This window comes from Pristis pectinata, chromosome 15 (genome assembly GCF_009764475.1).
Source record: "Pristis pectinata isolate sPriPec2 chromosome 15, sPriPec2.1.pri, whole genome shotgun sequence".
NCBI classification, from domain to species: domain Eukaryota; kingdom Metazoa; phylum Chordata; class Chondrichthyes; order Rhinopristiformes; family Pristidae; genus Pristis; species Pristis pectinata.
The window spans coordinates 19,329,351-19,344,346 of record NC_067419.1 but is presented as its reverse complement, the minus strand read 5'-3'; the positions used below and the strand labels follow the sequence as shown (position 1 = coordinate 19,344,346).

Genomic DNA, 14,996 nt, shown 5'->3' with positions numbered 1-14,996 from the left:
CTTGTCTTCTGTGGGCAAGCCAATTCTGAATCCAAAATGTCACTGTGGATCCCATGCATCGTTATCTTCTGAATTGTTAGTTGATCATACCTCATTGAACAGTACCCAGTCTTGGATGGCCTGTTTTCTAAAAGATTCCTCAATGTATTGTCCAAAAAACCATCATGAACACATCCAGGAATTCCTCCTCTATAATATCCTCTATAACACCCTCTATATCCTCCTCTGTATATCAATTATATATGTAATTTGAAGTCACCATAATTACAGTAGTGCCATTATCGCATGTATCTCTAATTTCCTGTTTAATTCCACCCCCTATTTCACCACTGTTGTCTGAGAGTCTATATGCAAACCCACCAATATTTCCTGCCCCTAGGTGAATTTTGGCTCCACCCATACAGATTCCATCGCAGGATTCTCTGAGTTAATATTCTTCCTCACTATTCTACTGATTTTCTCTTTAGTTAAAAACACCACTCTACCCCTTTCCCTTTTGTCCTGTCTTATCTAAATATTGAATAGTCCTGGATGGCTAGTTCCCATCCATAGTCACTCTGCAGCTGTGTCTTTCAGTTACAACTACATCATCTCTGTTTACATCTATTTGCACGATTAATTCATCCACCTTTTTGTGAATACTACATACATTAAGGCACAATGTCTTTTAGACTTGTCTTTTTAATATTCTTAGTCCATTTAGCAATATTTTGCACTGTGGCCCTGTTTGTCTGTATGCCTTCAATTTTTGTCCTCTGTCTTCTTGCTCAGGTTCGCCTTCCCCTGCCATTCTGTTTAAATCCTCAGCAATTCTACTAGCAAATGACTCCATGAATAAATCATCTAGAGTCCTGCCTGGCATTAACTCATCCCACTAGTACAGGTCTTGCCTTTCCCAGAACTATTCCCAATATCCCAGGAATCTATATCCCTGTCTCCTTCACCGATTCACCAGCCAGACATTCACTTGATCTATTCTCCTATTCCAATACTTATTCATATGTGGCACTGGATATAATCCTGAGATGTCTACATTTGAGATTCTACTTATTAATTTAGCTAATTCTTTAAATGAATATTTCAGAACCTTATCCCTTTTTCTGTCTATGTTGTTGGTACCAACTGGGTGTTCATCCATCCTCCTCAGAATGTCGTACAACTGGTCTGAAAAAAGTTCAGTTGATTTCACATTGTTTTCGTTGTTAAATATGTCAATTCTTAAAAGTATCCTGAAAGATTATGATACTGACAATGTTATTTCATTGTCATAGAGTTGTTAGCACAGAAAAGGGCCCTTTGGCCCACAATGTCCATGCTGATCTCTTTGCCCATCTATACCAATCCCATTTGCACGCATTAGGTCCATATCCTATGCCTTGCCTATTTAAGTGCCTGTCTAAATGACTTGTAAACACTAGTGATTGTATCTAATTGCACCACTTTTTTCTGACCGTTAGTTGCAGATATCAACCACTCTGTGTAATTTTTTAAAAAATTCTTCTGAAATCCCCTTTAAATTTTTTTTCCTCATCTTAAATCTATGCCCTCTTGTTTTCCATACCCTACCATGGATTGTGACAATCTGTCCTATCCATGCCTCTTACAATTTTATATACTTCGATTAGATCACCCCTCATTCTCCTTTGCTTCAGGGAACTCAAGCTGAGCCTATCCAATCTCCCTCCAAAACTAAAGTCCTCCAATCCAGGCTACATCCAGGTGAATCTCTTCTATACTATCCAGAGTAAGCATATCCTTCCTTTAGCGTGGTGACCAGAACTGCACCCAATACTCCAAATGTAGTCTAATCAGTGTTCTGTAAAGTTGTAACATAATGTTCCAACTTTTATGTTCCATACTTCAACCTTCTTCACCACCCTATTTACCCATGTTGCCACTTTCAGGGAACTATGGCCTTGATCCCCAAGGTCCCTCTGTTCATCGACATTCCTTAGTGCCCTACCACTTACTTTATATGTCCTGCCCCTATTTGACTTCCCAAAATGTATCATCTTGTACTTGTCAGGATTAAATTTCATCTGCCAACATTCCGCCTGATTCTCCATCTGATCTATATCCTGCTGTAGCCTTAGATAAACTGTACTATGTAATTCCTTGAAATAAATATTTATAGGCAGCACAATGTTAGGTCCCAGGCCCGGTAGTGTGAGGGTGGTTCTATGGTTCTATGGTTCAAACATCTTATAATCTTTCTTCCACCATATAATCAAGTGGGATTGCTCGCTGATGATCACATTTGAGGAGTTATGAATAAAACCTAGAGTAGCAGTCAGTACCCGCCTGTATCAACACCATTCAGGCAAGTACCATTCTTGCTGCAAAAGTATAGGCAATGATCTTTTTCAACAAAACAAGTCAAATCAAATCAAGTTTATTGTCATGTGCACAAGTACAGTGAGGTACTGGTACAATGGAAAAACTTGCTTGCAGCAGCATCACAGGCACGTAGGTACAGACAACATAGAGAATATAAACTATACATTATATAAGACAGTGAAAAGTGAAATAAAAAAGACAAGACATTAGTGCAAAAAAAAAGACATGATCAGAGACAGGTTTGTGCTAGTGCAAGAGGTAGGATTAGGGTTGTGAGGGTTAATTCAAAAACCTGATGGTTATGGGAAAGTAACTGTTCCTGAACCTGCTGGTGAGGGACTTCAGGCTTCTGAATGTCCTGCCTGAAGTAGCAGCGAGAAGAGAGCAGGACCCAGACGGTAGGGATTCTTGATGATAGATACCGCTGCCATGAGGCAGCTCCTCCTGTAGATGCTCTCAATGGTGGGGAGGGCTGTGCCCATGATGGACCAGGCTGTGTCTACTGCTCTCTGCAGCCTCTTGCATTCCCGTGCATTGGAATTTCTGGACCGGGCCATGATGCAACCAGTCAGGATACTTTCAACAGCGCATCTATAGAAATTTGTTAGACATGCCAAATCTCCTTAAGCTGGAAAGTAGAGGCGCTGGTGCACCTTCTTTGTAATTGCATCTGTGTGCTGGGCCCGAGATGTTAACGACTGGCAATTTGAAGCTGCTTACTCTCTCCGCCTTTGACCCACCAATGAGAACTGGCACGTGGTCTCCTGATGTCTCCTGTCCGAAGTGAACAATTAGCTCCTTGGTTTTGTTGACATTGATTGTGAGAGTGTGAGGTTGTTATTGTAGCACCACCCAAGAAGATGTTCTGTCTTGCTCCTCTACGCTGTCTCATCACCACCTGTGATTTGCCTAACAACAGTGGTGTTGTCGGCAAATTTGTAGGTGGTATTAGAGCTGTGCTTAATCACACAACCATGGGTGTAAAGAGAGCAGAGCAGGGGCCTAGCATGTAGCCTTGCAGGGCACCTATGTTGATGATCAGTCAAGGAGATGTTATTATTGATCTGTATTGATCAAGGTTTGCTGATGAGGAAGTTAAGGATCCAGTTGCAAAGGGAGCTATAGAGGCCCAGGTTTTGGAACTTGGTGATGTTTGGAGGGGATGAAACAAAAGCCCAACCACCATGTTTTGTATTCAGTGGCATTACTGGCACCAAATCCTTGAATATCAGTATCTGGGTGTTACCATTGACCAGAACAATTGAAATATGATGAGATTTTCCAAAGGCAAATCATTTGCAATTCTGATCAGCTATATATTTACTAAAATTAACTCAGTATATGAGATAATTTCTTCCAATGGTTCAGAAGTGAAGTTATTTCTAATAATAATATATTAGATAAGTTCCAAATTCAATTATCAATCTGCACTGTATTTTCTGGTTTCAGCTGCATGAGTGAAGATACACATGTATGATTGAAAGATGAGGACGAGAGTGGTTTCATTTATCATGTCCTTTTTAGTCAGTAAAGCATGCTGCCACATAATACTGATCATATACGTATTATCTCTGAGATTTTTAGGTGCTAATAGAATCAAAAGTTATCACAGATAAGTAAAATTGATGTATAGGATTGGACATGACTTTACCAAATGATGATGTGGATTTGAGGGGCCACATGACCTTTCCTCCTCATGTGCCTTAGATGCATATGAAGTAAACCTCTCTGAAAGCTTGCTATGTTTTTCTTGCCATGTCTAGAAGCACAGACTTTCATAGAGTCATACAGCATGGAAGCAGGCCATTTGGCTCACCATGTCCATGCCAACCAATGGGCACCCATCTACACTTGGCCCTTGCCTTCAAAGCGAAGGTGATTCAAGTGCATAACTAAAAGGCTCCATCCCAAGCAACAGTCTGATGAATCTCCTTTGCACTCTCTCTGCTGCTATCACATCTTTCCTATAGTGTAGTGACCAGAACTGCAAGCAGTACTTCAGCTGAAGTCTGCCCCATGTTTTATAATGTTGGATCTTAACCTCCTTGCTCTTGTATTCATTGCCTCCACTAACGAAGACCAGCAATGCATATGTCTTCTTAACCACATTATCAACCTGCGCTGCCATCTTCAAAGATCTTTGGACTTGAATATCAAGGTCCCTCTGTTCCACAGTACTCCCTAGGACCTCACCATTTATGGTATATGTCCCAGTCTCATTAGTACTCTCAAAATGAATTGCCTCACATTTATTATGACTAAACTCTTTCTGCCATTTTTCAGCCTGTTCACCATCACATTGATATCATCCTGTCCTTCCTTAAATTCAATTCAAATGGTCATATATGATTATCTGTAAGTTTCTGGCTAATCACTTAACTAGTGTTCTTTTACTGATTCTTTGTCATCTTCTCATAACTCACTTTCCCACCTAGCTTTGTTTTTCAGGTAAATCTCAATAATTACAACCTGTCTTTTAATGTAAGCCATTAATGTATATTTAAATAGTTGGGGAACACACCATTGTCCCTTGTGATACTCAGTAACTAACTCCAAGCCAACCTGTAGAGTTTATCAAGGGGTCAGCATTTTGCAAAAATCCATAGAATTTTGAATTTTAATAGGTTAACAATCAGCATGTTATCTGATTGGTAGAATTCTTGTCACTGAGTCAGAAAGTTGTTGGTTCAGCTTCGGACAAGATTTAGCGCATGGGTTATTAATACTTATTTAGAGTACTGAAAAAAGAGCTGTCCTAATCAGGGTTCTCCCTTTTGAGTAAAAAATGAAACCAAGGCCTGCCTGCCTGTAGAAGATCCCATTGCACTGATGAAATTATGGCATAGATATTCTCCTTATATCCTGGCAGATATTTATGCCATAACCAACAGCAAAAAACAGATAAGATTATCATTTACTTCAATGTAGTTTAGCTGCTAAATTTCTTGCATCATAACAATAACTAAATTATTAAAATTGCTTCATTAGCCATTGAACTGTTTGAAACATCTTGAGGTTGTGATGCACATTATATAAATGCAGGCTCATTCTTTCTTGATTCTTGGTTCCAATTGTTGTAGATTGTCTGAAGTAAAGGGGATACACTGTGTATGGTGCAAGTTTTTTTTCATTTCTTAAGCAGGTTTTGCCCAGATGTATTAACCAAGAAAAGGGTGGAGATATTTTGAAGAGTACTTTAAATGACCCGCTGAAGATCTGATGAAGCATTGCGCTGAGGTTATTTTTTGCTTTCATCATTAAACTTTGTGATCTGCTGTGAAGAGTAACTTTGTAAAAACATTTATGCGACGTTACAATTATATAATAGGTTTTAAAACGCTTTACTGAGTTTTAAGGAAATTGAGAGAAATTTGATCATTCTCATGACTTCCTGTAGGGATTTAGTGTAACTCTTAACTAAGTAGATTTAAACAGCAAAGCATACTATAAATTTCAGATACAAAGTCTATATATTGAATTTACATTATTTTATATAAATATATGAATTTTCTTTTTACATAATTATATCAAAGCATGTTTTTGTTATTGGTAATAGAACATAAGAATGGGAATATCATCACTCAAGAACTTAAAGCATAATGATTTCAATTTAATCACTGACAAAGACAAATTGCAAGTAACGTCTTTGAATTTTAAATCTAAGTTGCAATTTTTAAAACATTTTTTTCTAGAATGTTATTTTAATACTTTGCTCTCCACAAAGAGAAAATCTTACCTCCTGGACAGGTGTAGAAGCAGTTCAGCTGGGTCTCCTTCACAGTTATACCTTTATATTTGGCATCGATTTCTTGTATTGGTTGGCTGGGCAATCGTTTGGAAGCTTTTTGATGAACAACCGCTTGAAGCATTTTGTCTTCCGAGGCAATGATTTTATCTTCATTGAAATTATAGAAATTCAGTGAAAATTGGTATTGACATTGGTATGTGTTTGAGTTTTTTATTCAGAGCTTACCCTGGCAAGAAGCATACCATGTGAGAGTGCTCTTTAATTGCTGCTTCTGATGCATTCCTCCAAAGAGCATAAAGTGAAGGGGGATGGTGGCTATTTATGCTGTCATCGTCCACACCAGAGAATTGCAATGTGGCATGCATGTCTGTGTCACTGCTGACATATTGATATGAGGCCCTCATCCCATTAAGAGGAAGCAAAGATTAAAAACTTCAGTAATGCCTGAATTACATGCCTACTAAGATTATAAAATTCTCCAAGCATCTATGTCATGATCCTCTAATGAACTATTAAAGCATTCCTTGCATTTCTAGTTTAACTATAGAGACAGGAGGAGAGAAAAGAAAGAACTGCACATAAACCAAAGCAAGTAATTATAAGTTTGTATTCTAGAACACCTCTGAATCATTTTTCATATTTCCGAGAGGGAAGTATGCACAAGTGCATTTAACTTTTCTGTGTATGTTTTTGGTAATTTTATGAAGTAAGCCTTTAAAATTGATTTTTTTTGCATTGGGGTAGAATGAGTGTTGCACAAGAGGTGAAATAGAATTACCACACCAAACAACCTGCCTACAGAATGATGCTCTCTGCACCAAGGTTCCAATTACAGACTCATGCATGTACATAGGTGAAATCTGGTAATACTTTTCAGAAATGGTCTACCAAGATGAGAACAGAAGACTAAGGTTGTAAATAGATTCTTGCCATATAGGTAGTCTTTTGTAGAGAGTGCTCCAATAGTATATCAGTGATGAACTACTTTGGGCTTTCTAATGCATTAACTTGGCTCAGTGATGGTAGTAACTACGGGCCGATGAGTCTTGCGTCAGTGTTAGGGAGGCTGATGGAGAGGGTTCTGAGGTACAGGAATTGTATTTGCTTGGAAAGTTGGGCACTGACTAGGAGGAGTCAGCATGGTTTTATGCAGGGGAGATCATGCCTCATGAATCAGGTTGAGTTTTTTGAGGAGCTGACTAAGAAAATTGATGAAGGCAGAGTAGTAGATGTGGTTTACATAGACTTCAATAAGGCCTTTGACATGGTCCAGCATGGTAGACTGGTCCAGAAGGTTAAGGCACAGGAGATTCGAGCTGTGTTGGCAAACTGGAGCCAAAAGTGGCTTGGTGATAGGAGGCAGAGGATAATAGTGGATGGCTATTTTAGACCCAAGAGACTGCACATGCTGGAACCTGGATCAAAAAGCAAGCTGCTGGAGGAACTCAGCGGGTCAGGCAGCATTGTAGAAAGAAGTGGACAGTCAACGTTTCTGGTTGAGACCTTTCCTCTGGACTTCCAGCCCAGTTGAAGAGTCTCGACCAGAAACATAACTGTCCATTTCCCTCGACAGATGATGCCTGACCTTCTGAGTTCCTGCAGTTGTTTTTTGGGTGAGAATGTCTGATTAGTAAGTTTGCAGATGACAGAAGTCATGGAGTCTTAGCAAAGAAAGTTGCCTGGGAATACAGTGGGACATAGATCAGCTGGAAAGTTGGGCAGAGCAGTGGCAGATGGAATTTAATGCAGACAAGTGTCAGGTAATGCACTTTGAGAAGTAAAAATTTGGTAGGACATTACAATAACCAGCAGGGACCTTGGGAGCATTGATGTACAGAGGGACCTTGGGGTGCAAGTTCATACTTCGCTGAAAGTGGCAACACAGGTAGAGTAGTGAAGAAGGCATTTGGCATGCTTGCCTTCGTAGACTGAGGCATTGAGTACAAGAGTTGGGATGTCATGTTGCAACTATACAAAACATTGGTTAGACCACACTTGGGGGTATTGTGTACAGTTCTGGTCACCGCACTACAGAAAGGACATGGTAACGGTGGAAAGAGTGCAGAATAGATTCATCAGAATGTTATCTGGGATGGAGGGTTGTAGTTATAAGGAGAAACTGGATAGGCTGGGGTGATGCTTACTGCAACGTAGGAGGCTGAGGGATGACTTTATGAACCCTGTGCTGGAAATCAGTCCAGTGATGAAATGTAGGCCACTTGCTTTAATGGGAGAACTGTGATATTGTTCAGGACAAAGCAGTTCAGTTTGTTCTTTATCCATTAGCAAAACAACCTGGTATACCGTTGTTCATTATATGTTGTCTTAAGTACAGACTGCACCAATGTTTCTTCAGAAGCACTTTGCAAAAATGAAACAACTTTGCTGTAGAAGATAAGAGCATCTGGTGCATGACATTGTCACCTCCTTTAAATGACATAATGCTTCCATGAGGGAGATCAGCCATAGACTCACTTGGGCTTGTGGCTGGGATGGTGGCATTTGGAAGGCTAACATTGTAGAGGTCATGGTGGAGGGTGAGCTGTAGTAGTTGGGGATCTTGAGTGGGCACCTGGATACCTGTTATGAGAGGAAAATTAGATTCTGAAATGTTGTTGTGGGGAAGGGATCAGAGGGAGGGAGATTGCTGTGAATGAGCTGGAGATCACATCAGAAGCCTGGAGGTGAAATGGGGTAGGAGTTGGAGTCTGGAAAGGTCGAGCAGTGGAGTGGCCACTGGATAATTAGGAGAGGAAAAAGCCAGGGAGGGAGGTAGTGTTTGCGGGAATGAAGGGCAGCAAATTGGGGCTGTGGCAGCAAGGGGGTTGGCGTCTGGCGATCAGAGGAAGTTGGTAGTGTCACTTTAATGTGGGGAGATGATTTAAAAAATATATATGCAGTTCATATATTTAACTTGCAGATCTCCCTTGTGCTAGGAAAGACCAGCAACTGATTCCTCAGGACAAAGTTCCTCTGCAATGCTTCAAAAAGGAAATGACATCATATGCCCTGATATGGAACAACTGTCCATTTGAATTTTCCAAGTGATGCTAATTTCCGATTTCAATCCAAAAAAATCAAATTTTCCATTGCTTAGAGTAGAAAAAAATTGAACTTCCAAGCAGTTGCAATACCTAGAATATAAATAAATTTTAGCTCCAATGCCTTTTTGATTTAAAAAAAACTTAAATCATTTAAATTTTTTGGCTCTTTTGATTTGAATTTCTGTATAATTTTCATATTTATTTTGCTTTTTAACTTTATAACCCAAATTTGTTTTAATTCCCTTATGCTGACAAAAGTGTGATTGAACTATATAAATTTTCTCCTTATTGTTGTACACGCTTCAGAAAATAAAATATGTTGAAAATAAGTGATACTTTTTTTTTAGAAATGTTACTATTTCACAATTAATGTTAATAAGTGTCTATATAACATCTTGCATAGAACGCACAGTAGTGTAGCGGTTAGTGTGATGCTATTACAGTGCCAGCAACCCGGGTTCAATTCCGACTGCTGTCTGTGAGGAGTTTGTACGGTCTCCCCATGTCTGCATGGGTTTTCTCTGGGTGCTCCGGTTTCTTCCCACATTCCAAAGGCGTACAGGTTAGGAAGCTGCGGCATGCTATGTTGGTGCCGGAGGAGTGGCGACACTTATGGGCTGCCCTCAGAACACTATGCAAGAAAGATGTATTTCACTGTGTTTCAATGTACATGTGACTAATAAAGAAACCTTATCTTATAATTAACTTATCAAGGTCAAGGCTAGGAATTTTTTTGAGAAATATCTTGAACTTGACCAGGTTGTAACATCTGATGTTGAAGCCCCAATGTTGTGACATTTTTCTTGCACTTGATGGAATCTATGAAGGCTTTGCAGTGGTTTTAAAATTTATTGGTGTTCTTTTTGAGAAATATCACTCAGCACAGTACTGTGCAGGAATTCTATACATACCAAACCAGAATTGGTGTGGTCAGGTTTATTTTTCTAAGGTTTGAACAGTTTATGTTCTGTGTTGCTGCTGTGAGTAATTGCAATGCAAGAAAAAAACATTTTCATTTCGTCAGTAGCACTTTCTTGCATTGTACCCCTCCCACAATCACATTACCACCACAAAGGTATTTTGTTCACCAAATCTGAACAATATGTCTTGACTGATGCCTCTGAAGGAATTACTTGATAAGTAGGCAGGAGGCAAGGGAATGAACCCTTGACCTGATACTTAAATTACCCAGTGATGTGGACCATCTCATTTCCTTTGAAAAATCACTGCACAATTGCTTTTCATAATTTGGATTCAGACTTGGTATTGTAAATTGGAACAGAACTGAAGTGTGCATTCTGATATACAGAATGATCATTGCAAAATGAATCTCACATTCTCTGGTATTAATATGGTGATTCAGAAACTAGTTGCAGTTTATGCACCACTTTTCTTTTAAATAGTGAAATAGTTAATATGAGACATAATCTATAGGAACAAAAATGACATCATTGCTCTTTCCTTCCTTGGAAGGATGTTGGGGAAAACGTCAAGGTACATGGTTTGTTGTGATCAATAGTAGAAATTGTTTGTCATTTGATGTAAAAGTTGTGATAAATCAGTTCTACACAAATCCCAATTATGCTGTTATAATATCCAATTTATATAAATATTGAAATGAAAATGTTTAGTCATAAATTCTGATGTTGGTGCAGATTTTTGTAGGACTAATGATGTTCAGCAAGTTAGAAAAAGTGGAAATAGATACCATTCTGCCATTTAAGAATAAAATTAATTATTTTAAAAATTTCAAAAAAGAGCATTTTAATACTCTTTAAGAATGTTGTTACTTTGTGTATATACCATCTATACCATCTGACATCCAGGTATTTGTAATTTCTGTCATGTATATCTGTCATAACATTCATGGGGAGTAGTTCAAATGTGTTTTCGGTGAATGGATGGCGAGATCTTTGGTTAGAGGATTTTACATGCAGTACAGATTAATTTATTTTTCAAAGGAAGCATGCAACAATTTTGTTTAATGCATTGGGGGTACATCTTAAAATTGCTGATCACACTGGGGATTGAAAAACTTAACCTGTTCAGTGTGCTCTCTGCAACATTTCTGGTACTTGAAATTAAAGATTTTGTGGTGGTCTTTGTGCTAAATTTGCTTCACAGTTAAGCTATAAAACATGGAGCAGGTTTTCTTTCTGTAGAAGATGGACTTTAGTAAGGCATTTGATAAGGTCCCTCATGGTAGGTTGATTCAGAAGATAAAGATGCATGGGATCCAGGGTGAATTGCAAGTTTGGATTCAGAACTGCTTTGCCCATCGAAGACAGAGTAGGGGTGGAAGGCTGTTATTCTGACTGGAGGTCTGTGACCAGTGGTGTTCAGCAAGGACCAGTGCTGGGACCTCTGTGATATATATCAATGATTTGAATGAAAATGTAGATGGGTGGATTAGCAAGTTTGCAGATGACATCAAGATTGATGGAGTTGTGGACAGTGTAAAGGACTATCAAAAAAATGCAGCAGGATATAGATCAGTTACAGACGTGGGCAGAGGAGTGACAGATGGAGTTTAATCTGGGAAAATGTGAGCTGTTGCACTTTGGGAGGTCAAATGAAAGGAGAAAGTATACAGTTAATGGTAGACCCCTTTAGAGCATTGAGATACAGAAGGATCTTGGGGTCATGGTCCATAGTTCACTGAAAGTGGCTACACAAGTAGATAAGGTGGTAAAGAGGGCATATGGTATGCTTGCCTTCATTGGTAGGGGTATTGAGTATAAGAGTAAGAAAGTCATTCTGTAGCTATATAAAACTTCACTCAGCCTTTACTTGGAGTATTACATGCAGTTCTTGTCACCCCATTATAGGAAAGCTGTGGAGAGGGTGCAGAAGAGGTTCACCAGGATGCTGCGTGGATTAGAGGGTATGAACTAGGACAAACTCGTGTTGTTCTCCTCAGAGTGGTGGAGGCTGAGGGGAGACCTGATAGAGGTTTTTAAAAATATGAGAGGCACCGATAAGGTAGGTGCCTGGAATAGGGTACAAGGGATAGTAGTGGAAGCAGGGAGTTTGGTGGAGTTTAAGAGGCGTTTAGATACATGAATATGAAGGGATATGGATGATACACAGGAGGAGGACATTTAGTATAAATTGGCATCAAGATCGGCACAACATAGTGGGCTGATCGGCCTGTCCTGCGCTATACTTTTCTATATCCTAAAATAAACTACTCCCAATAAAATTTCTGCACCTTTATGCCTTAGTGCATTGTCACCGCTTTAGTGATGTTTTATTTCAAAAGCAAACTGGTGAATTGTGTCAGTTTTGAGGCCTGTACTTTAAGCAAAACAAATTTTGAGATAGATGCATGATATTATCCATTTTCCATAAGTTATTCACTGTTTTTCATAAACCAAGAGTTGCAGTCAAGAAACTGCTTTGACATACTTTTCTGCACAGTTGTGTTGAACAGTATGTCACAGCAATCTCCTCACTGGCAAAATGTTATTTCCTTGCTAGTAATTTGTAATGCTCATTTTTCGGGGTTCAAGTCATTATTTTCATTTGAGCATTGCCACTGAACTATGCAGGGGAAAAATGAAAAATAAACTTAATCTTGCACTTATTCAATAGATGCTTCATGTTTTTAATTTCAGTTTCCATCTATGGGATCTGGTTCTATGATAAGGCGGAATGTCAAAGGATTACAGAGCTTATGAAGAAGTAAGTGTCAGAAAACCTTTTTAAGTGTAAGCAAGGTTGTTTTTATTTTGCGTGCTTTTAACTACTGAACTTGCCTCCAGTTAAACCCTAGTTCCAAGCACTTTCCATGCCATGCAATATTTTGTAACACAAACAATGTGGCTGTTGCCTTGTTGTGTTCCTTCATGGGTAGGATTCTGAGGTGGTATTTAGTGTTAGGGTTTCTGCTTATTTTCCACCTTTCAGATGAAATCTTCGTTTCTAGCCATTTTGAGGACTGGGCAGAGTAAATGTGGTGAGCAAATATTAGCTGGCCACATTGCTGGACCATCATATAATTTTGGTTACCAGCAGTGTTGTCATCTTTGATTTAAAGTCTGTTTTACTTGATTATGTGTAAAAGACCTGAATAAATTGTTGATAGATACTACGAAGTACTAGAGATACTATTTAAGAGTGATTCAATGAATCTCTTGCTGTTAAAATAAAGATAAAAGACAAATCTCTGGATGCCCTTTTAAAACTTGCATTTCATTTTGCTAGATTCATATCCGGTTTCCAACAAATTTAGTAAGGAGCAGTTTAGTTTCTAGTTCCTTTGTGTTTCCTTCAGCTATCATTTTTGTAGCTGCACCTTTCTTAAAATTCCAATGACTGCTAGTTTGCATATAATTAGCATTTTTGTAAAGTTTAATTGGAGAAGGCTTTTTTTCCCCCCAGGGGAAATCGGAACTGCTTGGCTTCTGGAATTGGAGAGATTTAGAAAATCAATTCTGAGCATTGCAGCCAAGCAATTGAAGAACTCCATCAATATTGGGTGAAACGGAGCAGTGGTGTACCAAACTCCAGAGTTAAAAGTATAAAATAAGGGAAATAAGATTGATGGAAACAGAGATTGGATCTTTCGTGTGCAGAAGTAAAGGGCTAATGTTATTTTAAGGCCCCATTGGAAGATTGATTTGATTTGTCCTGAAGCAGCTGGGAACACTGGCACCTGCACTCAGCAAAATGAGTGTGGTACCTGAATAAGCATTCCTTAAAGGAATTGTCTATAGATCCTAACCAACAAAAGATTTTAAATTATACAGACTTGATCATTGAGAGGTATTACCCGTTTGGAGGTTCCATTTTTCAAATGAGGTTCAATCACCCATAGCACCATTTTGTCAGTGTACTGTCAATCAGCTTTCTGGACATTTCACAATTGTTTGTACAAGCTTGTCGTGTACTCATTGAAAGCACAACATTCAAGATAATAGATGTGAATTGTAAGGTATTTTGTTGGCTGTAAGGCATTTTGTGATGCTTGGTCATTACAAAAGGTGCTGTATGAATACAATTTCTTTTAATACATATAGTTGAACATTAAAAAAAGTATAGGCCACTGCTCGTCATTTCTCCCTTTCCTCTCCTTGATCATCACCACTGTCTTCTTGACTAATTCACAGAAGATCAGGTCTATTGTGATGTCAGCAGTGACCCAATCTTCAATTCTTTGAAGTGATGTACTCCAGTCTCTTCAGTAATCAATTTTAGTGGGTATTATTTTCCAAGCATTTAATAAGATCATAACTGACCTGATTGCCACATCAATTCTGCTACCCCATCTACCCACAATAATCTTTCATGCATTGGCTTAAGAAGTGTCCACCTCTTCTGCAAAATATTCAAAGCCTCTCCTTCCATTTCCCTTTGGAAAAAGAGTTCCAAAAATTCATGACCCTTAGAGAAATAATTTTGCCTAATCTCTGTCTTAAATGAGCAACCTCTTATTTTTAAACATTGACCCTTGGCGCCAGGTTCTCCCACAAGAAGAACCATCATTTCCACATCCATGTGAAGACTCCTTGGGGTCTTTTATATTTAAATCAAGTCCCTTCTGACTTCTCTAAACTCAAGGAGGTGGAAGCCTAGCCTGTCTGACCTTCCCTCGCAAGATCTGTCCAGTCCAAATATTAGTCCAGTAAACCATTTTTAAACTGCTTCCAACACATTAAAATCCTTTAAATAAGGGATTCAACTATATACACAGTACTCCAGAAGTGGACTCACCAATACCCTTTATAATTGAAACATAACTTCCCTACTTTTCAGTTCCTCTTGAAATAAACAATAACATTCTGTTCACTTTCCTAATCACTTGATGTACCTGTAATGCACTAGAATGCATAGAATCTGGTGCATCTTAGAGCTGTTGCAATCTA

At 38.8% G+C, this 14,996-nt stretch overlaps 1 protein-coding gene across 2 annotated transcripts in view; it reads left to right on the top strand.

The window, feature by feature from the left end:
- The window catches only part of dcp1b (decapping mRNA 1B), a 73,325-nt gene that overhangs the window by 32,785 nt on the left and 25,544 nt on the right, over positions 1-14,996 (top strand). For both annotated transcript variants that reach the window (XR_007957514.1, XM_052030290.1), the window contains exon 4: positions 12,747-12,813. Coding sequence is in view for 1 of the 2 variants with exons in the window: in XM_052030290.1 (XP_051886250.1) it covers positions 12,747-12,813 (67 nt within the window). In the remaining variant the exon portion in view is untranslated. The remainder of the gene's footprint in view (positions 1-12,746; positions 12,814-14,996) is intronic.